Source organism: Laccaria bicolor, genomic scaffold (genome assembly GCF_000143565.1).
Source record: "Laccaria bicolor S238N-H82 LACBIscaffold_32 genomic scaffold, whole genome shotgun sequence".
Classification (NCBI taxonomy): Eukaryota; Fungi; Basidiomycota; class Agaricomycetes; order Agaricales; family Hydnangiaceae; genus Laccaria; species Laccaria bicolor.
Window position 1 is genome coordinate 101,033 of NW_001889903.1, and position 12,681 is coordinate 113,713.

Consider the following 12,681-nt stretch of genomic DNA (forward strand, 5'->3'; position numbering starts at 1 on the left):
AAATATCTTCTAAGTTATGAGTAAGTACGACGGCTGCCGCGACCGTACAAGGATTTGGAGAGAAAAAAACAAGCGCAGCTTCAAAGCTCGACATGAGACATAGGACAAGTATCTGGACGAGAAGAAAACGTATATCAATCAAAATTTAATTGGTCGCTGGGTGCAAGCTGGCTGGATTGGAATTCCGAGTCGAATTCTCACTCAACTATTAGTTGTGTCTCCAAACAGATTAGTACTACAAATGACAAGTATGTATATGGTTCGCTGTAAGGAATGTAGCTGTGTGGTCACTACGATGCTAATAAGCGGATATGCATTTCTGGTTTGTCCGACATTCACAGAAAGAAACTGTTGACGATGCATTCGAAACAATGACACCCCTTGACAAGACCTGTGATCGTGAAGCACAAAGTTGTGTCGCGTCTCCAGCTAAGGCGAAATACCAGTATTACTACCGACGCACTTCTTGGTCTTCGCACACCGCTGCGGCAGCGTAAATCGTCTCCACTATGCTTTCAAAACCCGAAGGATGAGGACCAGGATTCCTTTAGCGCTACTCAGTAACGCAATCACGAGTTGGAGGGCAGTTGAACGCCCTTGACGCCGCATCCAAAGGCGTGGTTGGAGGACGTGATTGGCCAGTGTGCAGGTTCTTAAGCGCTGAGAAGATGGAGATCGCGAGAAGGATGCGACCTCTGGAGAACGATGGGTATAGACCGAGGAGTAGGGGCAATTAGGGTGTGATGTGGGTTCGCCATTGTAGACTATGCGGCACAGGAAGAAGAAATGAAGCACGGTGCAGCACGTTATCGTTTCGGAAAGGCCCACCGCCTCGACAATCAGATCCTTTTAGGGCCACAAACAAAACAGCATCAGAAGGCATGGATGACGGAACCTGTGACTAGGATGGGGGCGGGACGAGAAAGTCCATAATGCGGATAATATCATCGTCCACAACAACAAGTCGTCCTGAGGCTGCACAAAAACTCCAAGAAATCTGGTCCCTTCCCTCGAACATATCAAACAGTACGGCGTTCTTCGAGGAGGATGGTCCATCCAAAGAGGTCGGGGGTGCGATAAGGCTGATGACTATCCCTCGATTGGATATGCTTACGAGACAGAGTTCATCATCACAGTACTGCAAAGGTTCACTGTAATCGTCGCTGCTGACACTGGAACTGGTATCTGTAAGCAACTTGGGCACCATCCCCATCTTAATGGGAAAAACCATTGGCAAAATGGGGTCTCGGGATGGGTTGATTGATCTGAGAGTGTAACACAGCATGGAACATTCTTCGTCTTTGTATCCCAACATAACAAAGGAGATGAGAGGATCAATGCTTGAGAAAGGACTCAAAACGCATGATCCCATCAACTCTTCATGTGACGGGAAAGAGTGGACGATGGCATATCGAGGGGTTTGGTCAACGACTTCACACACACCTTCTAAAAGTGGCTGCAAAGGAGGTATATCCCAAACAGACAACTCGGACTCTTGGATTAGGATGACACTGCCCTCATAGATTGACATCTACACAAGATATGCACATCAGAACCTCAAGGATAAAAAACAGTGGTGAACAAACGTCATATATGTATTGATGATCATATCTCCATGCAATTGCTGTATCAAGCCTTGTGTTCCAAGCGACAATGTAGCCTGGAGAGTTTTCGAAAACTAAAAGGTCGCTATACAAGGCGGGTCTTCCGCCGACATGAGTAGCTTGCTGAGCATATTGAATAGATCCTAGAAGTGTCAAGTGCGGACGGTTCATGCAAGGATAGATTTCGTGGGCGCGAAGTGTTCGGTTAGGATTTCTATGCCGGGTACGACGTGAAATAAGTATGATTCCAAGACCATCTTGAGTTGGGCCACAGCACAGCAGCATCACGTCTGGAATGACAGCTACTGGCCTAAACTTTGGTGCCTTCCCACCATGTATACCCAGATCCCATAGACATATGCCATGGGCAGAGTCGACAACTAAGAATCGACCTCCAGGAATGAGAAAAACACTTGAGCAGCACAAATCCCCTTCAGAATCGGTCGGTGTACGGGGTTCAAGGATTCGCGTGACGAAAGAACGCAAAGGAATATCGTTGTGGATGAGGGACGATAGTCGTGAGGGACACAGCGATGCATGTTCTAGTTCTGTGATGGACATATCTTCCAGTGGGAACGATGGTGCGAACACCCCATGTCGTCTACACATACGTCTGACCGCATTGAGCCACACGGTACGTCGTTGAGTGACCGCATGCAACTTTTTGCAGGACTGAGACACCGCAGAGTTTAGTTTTAGTCAGGAAGATACAAAACCGACTTGGATACCTTTCTCAGCACGATGAGATCTCTTCCGTCAAGATGTTTTTGTATTTGGATCAAGATATCCACTGGTAGATTCTCCAGACACGGTGAAGCCTTCAGTTGCGAGGAGTAATAGTCCATAGGCATAAGATGCGGCGACACTGCTGAGCGGAACGGTTGTGGTTGTGGGAGACGTCACCGTGAGGCGCCCGTGTGAATGATCAGATCGCCGTGCAATTCAAGTGCAATTGTCTTCTATGAGTACGTCCAAGGATCTGAAGAAAGAGAAACAACGTCCAGCTCGACATGATTCGTGTAACAGGGAGGTGTTCGGACGAGAAGATGAAATTCAATTGGTTGCTGTCGCCGATCGCGAGTCGTTGGCCAGCCGCGTCGCGAAATTCAAAGTTACGATGATTTTCACAATGAGTTATGAAGTACTATGTGGTTGAGTGGACATAGGTAATGTACTACCGCTGTGTGGTCACTACAGACAGTGCTAATACGCGGATAACCACGGACAGTGCTAATACGTGGATATACATTCAATGTCGGGCTATCTAATACATGGTCGTTTTGCCACATTGAAGTTCGACGTTTGCAGAAAGAAGCTGAAGTATATATTCGGAGACGGGAGGACCACCAAGTCTTATCCAAGACGTCGCTTCCGCATCCTTGTCAGTTTGATTTATGGCACCGCAGAAGCATACACCAATAGTAATCTTCCGCGCGCTGTACTTTCCAAGGATGACATGATTGCGTTATCGCAGCATGTTGGTGACTTGGCCGCCGGGACGGGACGTGGGTCAATTGTACTCCGTATAAATTGTAAAGCCCACAGTATGTTGCCGAAAGTCAATGATTTCAAATGACAGAGGCGACCTATGAAGGGGGCGGGGCGAGATAGTCCATGATGCGGATATCCTCACACCCAGCTTCGACAACAACGACTCGGCCTGAAACTGCACAGAAACTGCAACTTAGGGGATCCGATCGGCAGTTGAACAGGTTGGAAGTGATTGGAGGGACGTCGTTCAACGACGTTGGAGGCGTGACCAAGCTAATCATCAGCTGAGTCCCTGATAGCGATATGCGGCAGAGTTCATTTTCACAATATTGCAGGCATCCGCAAATATCAATATCAGTAGGGATGATCGCCTCTGCAGGCAAGCCGAGCGCTGTTCCTGTCTTGATGGGAAGAACCATCGGTAAAGTAGGGTCCATGGATGAAGTGATTGATATTAGAGTGTAGCACACCATGATAGGCTGGTCGTCGTTTTCCCCAAAGATTACAAATAAGATGGGGGTATTGATTCTTGAGAACCAAGGACTCAAAACTGATGAAGTCCACCACCCTTTTGATGAGAAAGGATGGGTGACTTCGTACTTTGGGGAGTGCGTAACAATTTTGCAATCGCCTTTCGAAAGTGGCAGCAACGGGGGTATATCCCAGACGGACAATTTGAACTCTTGAACTAGAATGATACTATCACCAGAGATTAATATCTACAGGAGATGTATACATCAGCATCTTGGAAGTGTAAAATACTGGATGGACGAACATTATCATATATAGACTCCGAATAACTCCACGCAACCGCGGCACCAAGACTTATGTTCCAAACGACAATGCAAGACGGTGAACCTTTGAAAACCAAAAGCTCGCCAGATAAGGCTGGTATGTCGATGTCGTCAATTCTGTTAGGGTATTTGATCGATCCTAGACAGGCAAATTTTGGGTTGCTAGTACAGGGATAGATCTCGTGAGCGACGAGTGTCCTGTCATCCCAACGCTTCAAATATGAGACGATTACGATACCAAGACCGTCTCGCGTTGGGCCAGTGCACAAAAACTCATAACCCGCCTGTTGAATGACATCTACAGGTGAGAACTCTGGCACCTTCCCAGCATGTATACCCAGATCCCATAGACATATACCGTGACAATAGGAGTTGACAACTAAGAAGCGGCCTCCGGGAATGAGAAAGGTGCTCTCGCACTTTAAGTCCGTTTTGACATTACTGACGATGGACGGTGTGCGGGGTTCAAGAATCCGCGTTACGAAAGAACGAAGGGCACCTTTATGGATGAGTGACGAGATTCTGGAGGGCGCCAGAGATGCATGCTCTAGCTCTTTGATAGACATGTACTCCAAAGGAAACGACGGTGCAAATACCCCATGTCGCCAACACATCCGCCGGAGCGCATTCAGCCACACAGTGCGCTGTTGCGTAGCAGCATGTAATCCTTTGCAAGACTGAAACCCGCCATAGTTTAGCCTTTTCGGAAAAGACAAGGAGAATTGACATGCATACTTTTCTGAGAGTAATGATATCCCTCGCATCAACATGTTGTTGTATCTGAATCATGATATCGAGGGGAAGATTGTCCAACCGTGGTGAAGCCCTCGGTAGCAAGGCGGGATGATCCATAACTATAGGAAGGCGCAGCGGCACTGACAAGCCAGACTCAATGATGCAGGTGGCAGTTGCAATTCGGTAAGTCACAAAAATGTGAATGCGCGATCAAAAGCAACACTGCGCACCCCAGGACGGATTATAATTACTGGGTGCCTAACCCAGTAAACATGTCTAAACAAACCAGTTAGCAAGGAATAATCACCATGGGTTATCAATGGGTTATTATAATATGTTTTTTGTCCAAATCACCCATTACTGATAACTTGTTTGACAATTTTTTTTAAACCGTTAACATGTTATCATTCACCCAGTGAAGTAACTCAGTAAACAAATTGTTGCAAGTTGTGACACAACGCGTTATGCTCACTCAACACGAAGAGAATGCTCAACTACTGTAAGTATCTTGGTCGTATTCCTGTACCCAAACCTTGTACACTTGGATAGATAATGTAAATTGGTTCATCAGGCCATCCAAGTCGACATGATCACTTCCAATTCTTTGTCTTGCTAAACCTTGCGCACAACAGGAAACAAAAGAGGGGGAGACACATAAACCATAGTTTCGACATACATACAGTCTAAGGAGTACAACAGACAGATGGTCATCATACAGGAACATGGGAGGACGAGGGCAAGTACTTGACTTTGTGGCAGAGTTAAATCATGAGGGAACGCGAAATCATAAGTGAGCAATAACAGCAATGGAACCACCATACTCCTAGCAAGACGAAAGCAAAGAGAGAAAGAAATATAAAAGAGGTCATGGATTTTTCCGCCGGCCGATGCGCCCATCCAGGGAGGAAACGCAGCGAGGAGACCAAAGTCCTGAGAGCGCAAGTAGCATCAGCACCCATTTGCAATCAACAAAAACTATAAATATACCAGCAAAGAGACAACCCCGAGCCGTGCGGGACGCGCCCCAAAAGAGGGAATCACATCCCAAAAATCCGATGTGAAGAAGAAAGTCCTATTCATGATGTTCATAAACGGCCCTGCATTGCCTGGGCCTGAGTGAATGGTGGGGTAACTGCGTAAGGCAGCGTCGGTGGGGCAAAGCTGCTGAAAAAAGCGACAGCAGAAGTCATGAGCTCATGGCATGTCGGTCATCGTGGATGTCATCTACACTGAGGCACACAAGTCAAAAATAAGCTAGCCAGAAGTAGAGAAAAGACTAACAAGCGTGGACATCAGATGGATGACGCGTTCCCCACGTGTGGGCTACCTCCTGCTTCGTGCATTACACGCTTCGCAGTATCTCCTACCGCCGCTGCCGCTGCCCTCACTAGCGCCACGGTTCTGGTGTGCTGAAGACTTAGGCACCGACCAATCAAAGACGCCATCGTACTCGATGCCGACACGGTCGGCAAGCCCGCGGAAAAGCTTTCGCAAGCCTTCGTAGTCTGGGAGGTCGTCGAACTCGAGCCCCCGCGCATAGCGGAAGAGAACGTCAAACTCCGGAGGAAGCCCGACGGTCAGAGTTTGATCATGGGCCAACTTGGAGTCTCTGATAAGATCCCACGTGGCGGACACGGGGTTGTAGTGCTTTTTCTGATATTGGCGTTCAGAGGGAGAGATAGATGATGTGAAGGTGGGTGATTGGGGAGCGCGAATTTTCCGCCAAGGAAGTGTACCACGGATGAAATAAATGAGCATGTACGCAAGAGATTCCAGATCGTCCCGGCGCGAAGATTCTAGTGATACGGTCCACATGAGTGTCATGAAAACTAGAGCGAAAGGGAAAAGGCTCACCAACGCCAAGATGGGTATTGATAGCAGCAAACAGCGAGGTTCCAACGCCATGGAATTCATCCTGCCTGTATGGTATGTGGTTGGAGGTTCTTGGGTCCCGGAATTTTTTAGCCAAACCAAAGTCGATCACATTCACGAGATGGGCGGCTTTGCCTGTGCCCATGACAAAATTAGCTGGCTTGATGTCACGATGAACAAAGGAGTGGGAGTGGATAAACTCGATTCGCGATATCTAAGAGCGTCATCAGCGTCATTTGCTTTCATAGAATGAAGGACGCGTTAAACGCGGGAGTAAATCATAGCGGCGCCTAATGCGCACGATACGAGTTTACGCGACGCCTCACTCACAAGTTGGTCTGCCAACTGCAATACAGTCTTGAGCGAGAAATGGCGATTGCACATCTTGAAGAGGTCTTCGAGTGAAGGTCCAAGGAGGTCAATAATCATTACATTGTAGTCTCCCTGGCGTCCCGACCACATAATCCAGGGTACTCCTGTGCCGCCCATAAGCGTCTTGTAAATCTTGGACTCCTGCTTCAGTGGACTATGCTTTGCCATCGCTGGCTCGAGCTTTATGGCAACTTCTTTGCCTGCAACGGTGTGCACGCCCAGAAAAACCGTTCCTACACGAGAACTCTCAGTGGGTCACGAACAAATTGATAGGATAAAAGGACTGACCACACCCTCCATTCGCGATCTCTTCTTCCAGTCGGTACTTGCCTGCGAAGGTAGTAAGATCCATAGGCTCTGGTCGTGGTATACGATGTGGAGAAGGGTATAGAATGACAGACGACAAGCTAAATTGTGGGAGGTCAGGGGAAGAAGGGGTGGCTGGCAAAGGGAGAAGAAATCCAACCAACCAGGTTAGCCAATCAAATCGCGACACTTTGCTTAGTCATATCTCGGCTTCTCGGCTATTTTGGGAAATCTGTCACGCCCAATTTACTGTTGACGTTTGTAACAGAATCTCCTACGCTGCAAGCTCCCTGATAATCCTCCATCCCCGGATAATCGCCTCCTACTCGTGCTCATCGATGCAACCAGCCATCTCTTCAACGGGGAAGAGCTGGCGTTTGCCCGTTTCTCACCAGTTACTATCATAGCCGATAATTTGTCCAGAAGCAACAGCAGGATCAGGGTCGCTAATCTTGAAGTGGAACTTTTCTTGCACACCCAGGTTCGACAGGTCCATTTTAGCCCTCTTTATTCTAACCCCAGAATTTGACCACGTCTTGCAGGCATGGTTAACTCCGTTTTTTGTTAGGTCATTTTTAATATCATTCTTCTGCATGGGGGGATCCAGGAGGGCCCAGGGGTCTATGTTCTTCCAAGTGTCAGAGGCATGAAGACATCCAGGCCCTATTACATAGTTTGTTCCGACTTGTGGCTTCTTTCCTGCCAATCATTTATGTTCATAAATGTCGTATGCGCTCTCGTCATGAAAAGAACAAAGACCTTGCCTTCCGCGTTTTCGGATCACCTCCAAAGAAGGTCCATCAGCATCCCGATCCTCTAAAACGTGTAACAGCGGGTTCTTCAGACCGAAGACAGGAAGCAATAACATAAAAATAAAATTGTAAATAAGCACAGATTCGAATTCTTATGTTCGACAGATCAAAACCCTTTATTCCTTCCAGTCCGTCTTAGCCCATCTGAAATAAACTATCCACTTGCCCGGGAAGCACCACCAAGAATCTTAGCGCGGTTCGTCAGCCCACCAGCGATAGCAGCAACCAACGCAAAAAGAAACCATTTGCCCCACCATTTAGAAGTGACAAACGCCGCAGGAGGACCAGTGGGCCGGGCTGGCACACCTGGCAAAAGCAAGCCTGTTTTTTTCAGTTTGTCGCCCTGAGCCAAAGTTTAAGCGCGTTAGCAACAGGAAAGACAAAAGGAAGAGAAGGCTGACGTTATAAGGGGGGTATCGGAACTTGAGAAGTATGTCAATCCTGTCCCAGAAAAAGATCAGCCTAGCAGCAGATAGACATAGACGAGGACGGACCAGCTGGGTGAATCCAAGGATGCCCGGACATGCGTGAAGGTGTCAAAGCCAAACTTTCCCGTGTGTGCACCACCTGTTAACATGATCGCGTCAGGAAAAACCTTGACATGAAAGGTCTCATAGGTACTCACTTCCGCTTGGGCCAACACCGCCGAAAGGTAGCCCGTCAGCTACAGAACACTCAGTTATTATAACTTGTGAGGAATAGAGGAGACCTTACCACCAAGGTGAAGAAGACACTCGTTAGCAACGCATGCACCACTCTGCGTGTTCTCGAAAACTACAACTGAGACTTCATCACAATGAAAGAAAGGAATCAAAACCCACTCACCCTTGGCCTTGAATGCAGCATCTTGGGAAAATACATATAACGCCAGCGGGTGGTCACTGTATCCACATCAGCCCTGCTTCTGTCGGTGCAATGTAAAAGGTACTCACTGCTCATTCACATATCTGATGGCCTCGTCCACATCCTCCACAGGGACGATTGGCAACAACGGCCCAAAGACTTCTTCACTCATAAGAGAATCATCCGCAGAAACGTTCTTGATAACAGTAGGCGCAATGAACTTGGTCGCCGCATCCGTCTCGCCTCCGAATACGATTTCACCCTTGGTGTTGTCCAAAAGGGATTTCACTCTGTTAAAGGCTTGGGGCGTCACGATGCGTGAATACGCGTCAGGGGCCTTGGCAGACTCGGGGTAGAAAGATTCGTATGTTTCCTTCAAAGCCTGAACAAAGGTTTCTTGGAACGCTCGTGGGACGAGGACGTAGTCCGGAGCGACACAGGTTTGACCGGAGTTGACAACCTTTCCCCACAAGATACGTTTGGCCGCCGTTTTCACATCACATTTCGGGTCAATGATGACGGGGGATTTACCGCCTAGCTCGAGAGTGACAGGGGTGAGATGCTTGGCGGCAGCAGTGGCGACAATGCGTCCGACGCGTCCTCCACCAGTATAAAGGACTAAGCAAAATATGAGAACAGTATACGAGTAAGTTGAGGGAATACATACTGTGATCCCAGGGCAGTTCAAGGACCTGGTGAAGAGTTTCAGATAACGTTAGGAGGCCAGAACATTGAAACGTACCTTAGTCGTCTCTGGAATAGCACCGTTGACAACTCGCACAAGGCTCGGGTCCAAGTACTTAGGTACGAGTTCTGCGAGAAGAGAACTAGTTGCCGGAGTTGACTCAGATAGCTTGAGCAGAGCTGCGTTCCCCGCCGCCAGCGCTCCTGCCTAAGCCATACCGTTAGCATCAACCGTTCAAACGGTAAAGGCTTACAAACCAAAGGAGTCGCAACCAACCACAGAGGGTAGTTAAACGGGCTGATAATAAGCACGACGCCCTTGGGCGTTTTGTACATGACAGGCTTCATGGGGGCAAAATTCAAGTTGAACGGTGGCTTCTCCGGTTTCGCCCATGTGTCTACACCTTTGTAGGCCGCATAGGTTTCGCTGATTGCAGCATTGATCTCCAGGCTTTGAAAGGAATCAAAAAATTGCAAAAGGAAAGGAGTAATTTAACGCACAACCGGCTTTCAAGGGCTGGCCTACCCAAATCCAACTTGAGCGCCTCCTCGAAGCGGTCCGCGTTGTCCTTGATAAGATATATAAGCTGGAGAAGTTGGTACTTGCGGTACTCTATCGGTCTGAGCTTTCCCGAGCGGAAACCTGCGCGAAGTTCCGCATGAATCTAGATATTAGGAGGTCAGCATTTGGAGGTGAAGGGAATCTTGGACTGGCACCTTTTCAATTTCGTCAATGGGGGTATACGCAAGCTCGGACATGGTGGTAGGTAAGAGAAGGTGAGCTGGCTTTACATAAGTTTCTAACTCCTGTCTCCTGAGGTTACTGGGATAAGCTTGTGTTTTAGACTGCACGTGGGGAAATGTTCGGGTAATCGGTTGGTTTCCGGCGTTTTATTTTCCTTGCTCCTTCATCCTGGTCAAAATGGCGCTCCAGGCCAATACAGCCTCGCTAGTCGCACCTCTGTTGATTGTAGGCTCTTCATTGCTGCGCTATGAAATCTCTTGGCTTTGACGCGCTAGGACGAGATTCGTCGATGGGTGGATTGATGTATGCAACGCGTTAGTGAAGGACAGAGGAAACGCACATGTTACATTGATATTGCAAATGACGGGTTAGGAGAGATGACTTGAAGGGGGATTCAATGTTTGCCTCCAAAACTGTGCCTGGTCTACGACACGGATGCGTTTACGCTGGTTAGACGATTTCACTCCAGCTTGTTGAATTATCAACCTACTGGCAGCTATCAACACCTTCCTGGCATTGTTAGCCCATAGAAATGATCTAAGTTTCAAGAGGCTTCGAAATCAGGTGAGTGATTCATTCAGAATCTTTTGAAAGATAGTCGGACTGACCTTCTCACTAACAGCCAGGTTGAACTATATGACACAGAGTGACACTTGCCGTTGTGGTCCTCAAGACCCATTCTGCAAGCCACTTTCCACAAATCTCTGGCACCTTTCTATGTTCAATTTCGGATTACATTGATGCAAAGAGACGGGATTCGGGACCAGCAGGCAAAAGACACATTTTTTTCCAGTTCTGATTATGTTGAAGTAGGGTCTTTTAGGACGAGCGGCGGCGGGGCTTGGATCGCGAAGCATTCAAACAACAATGGCTGTGGCCGCCAGCTAGAGCACGTGTGCTGTCATCACGAATCGCTTCCACGAGCGACTTCCGATACACTCTTACTCAATTTGACCCAGTCCTGCCATTGTGTCCTTAGTCGCAGTGGAGTCCTGGTGGAATCCCTGAATAAACCTGTATTTTTGAAGAAGTGCCTAGGTCCCAAGACTTTTCCGGCGGCATCAACTCGACTACGGTTTCGCACCTACTAATCGAGACCCTATTACCAGTGTTCAACTTATCAGCCTCTTGCCGATGCGTGAAACCTACCTTCACCCGGGCGTTCCAGGCCTCCCAATCCCCGGAGGTGCTGATATCAAGATTGGTTTGGATATTGCGTTCGACTCTACTACTACTAGCCGGTTCAAGTATACTCTCAACGGGGCCGCTTTCGTGTCATTTAAATCATGATTAAATTTTAATCATCCCAGCTACTGTTCCCGTCCTTTCACGGATCTTGAGTGGAGCGGTGACTGAACAAGGCTTGTTGCCTACCGGAGGCGTGCACATCCTTCCTCCAAATGAGGTTATTGAAGTTACGCTGCGAGCACTTAACGGGCTTGAAAATGGAGGCCCGGTACGTGCTCATTCGTCATTCTCTTGAAGTTGACATAAATTAGTATGAATGCCTCATTCATTTAGCATCCGTTTCATCTGCACGAGGTACGTTTTCGAATTCTGTTCCTGCGAGAATCTCTGCTCAGAATTTGTCCGATGATAGAACACCTTCTACGTCGTGCGCAGTGCAGGCAGTTCAACTTACGATTTTGTAAACCCCGTCCGTCGGGACGTGGTCAGTATTGGACAAGCTGGGGACAGCGTCACCTTTCGTTTCACGACGGACAATGCGGGCCCGTGGCTTTTGCGCTGGTGAGCGCATCCCGTCGTCATGAAGTTGATCGCACCCTCAGCTTATTTTAACTAGCCACATTGATTGGCACTTGGCCCTGTTCGCCTTTTCATGATATTCTAGTAGCTCCACTAATTCACCGACTTTTGCAGGGGCTTAGCACTCGTCTTCGTCCCAGATATTCCAACTATCGCTAGTAGCAACCCTCCTGGTACGTCCCTGTTGCGTCTTCGCTTATATACCCTCAATGGAATCAATTGTGCCCCACTTAAAATGCTCTTCCCCCCAATCTTTCACGTAGTCACTCGTTTTCACTGGACTTGTTTTGTGTGCTGAAGTTTTAGACCAAAGCTCATTTATATATTTGTGCGTTTCCCAAGAATCCCAACTGCTTCACATTGGTTTCACATTGCTCTCAATTTGTAAATGCAGGGCTGTAGAGATAAATACAACATGATCTTCATATGTACATACCCAGGTGCAGAATTTCGGACCGCCCGCTGACCTGGCTACGAGCCCCAGGGCTCTAATTATAAGTAAGCCTCAACAAGAGCCTCAACTTGAAGATTGATTAACCGTTACTAACGTTGAACGTTGATTCCCGATGTTTGTTTGTTTTACACATCCTGTACCAAACATGCCGTTCTCAACCCCGGCTCGTTCGAATCATCATCGTCCTCCCTCTACACTTGGT

At 48.0% G+C, this 12,681-nt stretch overlaps 5 protein-coding genes across 5 annotated transcripts; 1 reads left to right on the forward strand and 4 right to left on the reverse strand.

Moving 5' to 3' along the window:
• Nucleotides 1–901: 901 nt before the first annotated feature.
• LACBIDRAFT_306762 (uncharacterized protein) lies at nucleotides 902–2,455 on the reverse strand (the record flags this gene model as incomplete). Its single annotated transcript, XM_001885565.1, has 3 exons — nucleotides 902–1,531; nucleotides 1,587–2,276; nucleotides 2,333–2,455. The coding sequence occupies 3 exons, from the start codon at nucleotides 2,453–2,455 to the stop codon at nucleotides 902–904; spliced, it is 1,443 nt and encodes a 480-aa protein (XP_001885600.1).
• A 735-nt stretch (nucleotides 2,456–3,190) lies between these two features.
• Nucleotides 3,191–4,678, reverse strand: LACBIDRAFT_306763 (uncharacterized protein; the record flags this gene model as incomplete). Its single annotated transcript, XM_001885566.1, has 3 exons — nucleotides 3,191–3,814; nucleotides 3,871–4,566; nucleotides 4,625–4,678. 3 exons carry the CDS (start codon nucleotides 4,676–4,678, stop codon nucleotides 3,191–3,193), a joined length of 1,374 nt encoding a protein of 457 aa, XP_001885601.1.
• Nucleotides 4,679–5,236: 558 nt separating this feature from the next.
• Nucleotides 5,237–5,713, reverse strand: LACBIDRAFT_306764 (uncharacterized protein; the record flags this gene model as incomplete). Its single annotated transcript, XM_001885567.1, has 2 exons — nucleotides 5,237–5,554; nucleotides 5,612–5,713. 2 exons carry the CDS (start codon nucleotides 5,711–5,713, stop codon nucleotides 5,237–5,239), a joined length of 420 nt encoding a protein of 139 aa, XP_001885602.1.
• A 2,318-nt stretch (nucleotides 5,714–8,031) lies between these two features.
• On the reverse strand, nucleotides 8,032–10,272 carry LACBIDRAFT_392399 (NAD-aldehyde dehydrogenase; the record flags this gene model as incomplete). Its single annotated transcript, XM_001885568.1, has 12 exons — nucleotides 8,032–8,329; nucleotides 8,388–8,427; nucleotides 8,481–8,553; nucleotides 8,612–8,650; nucleotides 8,701–8,760; nucleotides 8,812–8,867; nucleotides 8,919–9,447; nucleotides 9,497–9,521; nucleotides 9,572–9,721; nucleotides 9,772–9,964; nucleotides 10,015–10,178; nucleotides 10,231–10,272. 12 exons carry the CDS (start codon nucleotides 10,270–10,272, stop codon nucleotides 8,141–8,143), a joined length of 1,560 nt encoding a protein of 519 aa, XP_001885603.1. The 3' UTR covers nucleotides 8,032–8,140.
• A 1,280-nt stretch (nucleotides 10,273–11,552) lies between these two features.
• On the forward strand, nucleotides 11,553–12,011 carry LACBIDRAFT_238280 (multicopper oxidase, laccase; the record flags this gene model as incomplete). The annotated part of the gene is made up of 3 exons (XM_001885502.1): nucleotides 11,553–11,714; nucleotides 11,780–11,800; nucleotides 11,859–12,011. Coding segments are annotated over 3 exons (336 nt in total), but the record flags the coding sequence as incomplete, so codon positions are not given.
• Between the last annotated feature and the right edge of the window lie 670 nt (nucleotides 12,012–12,681).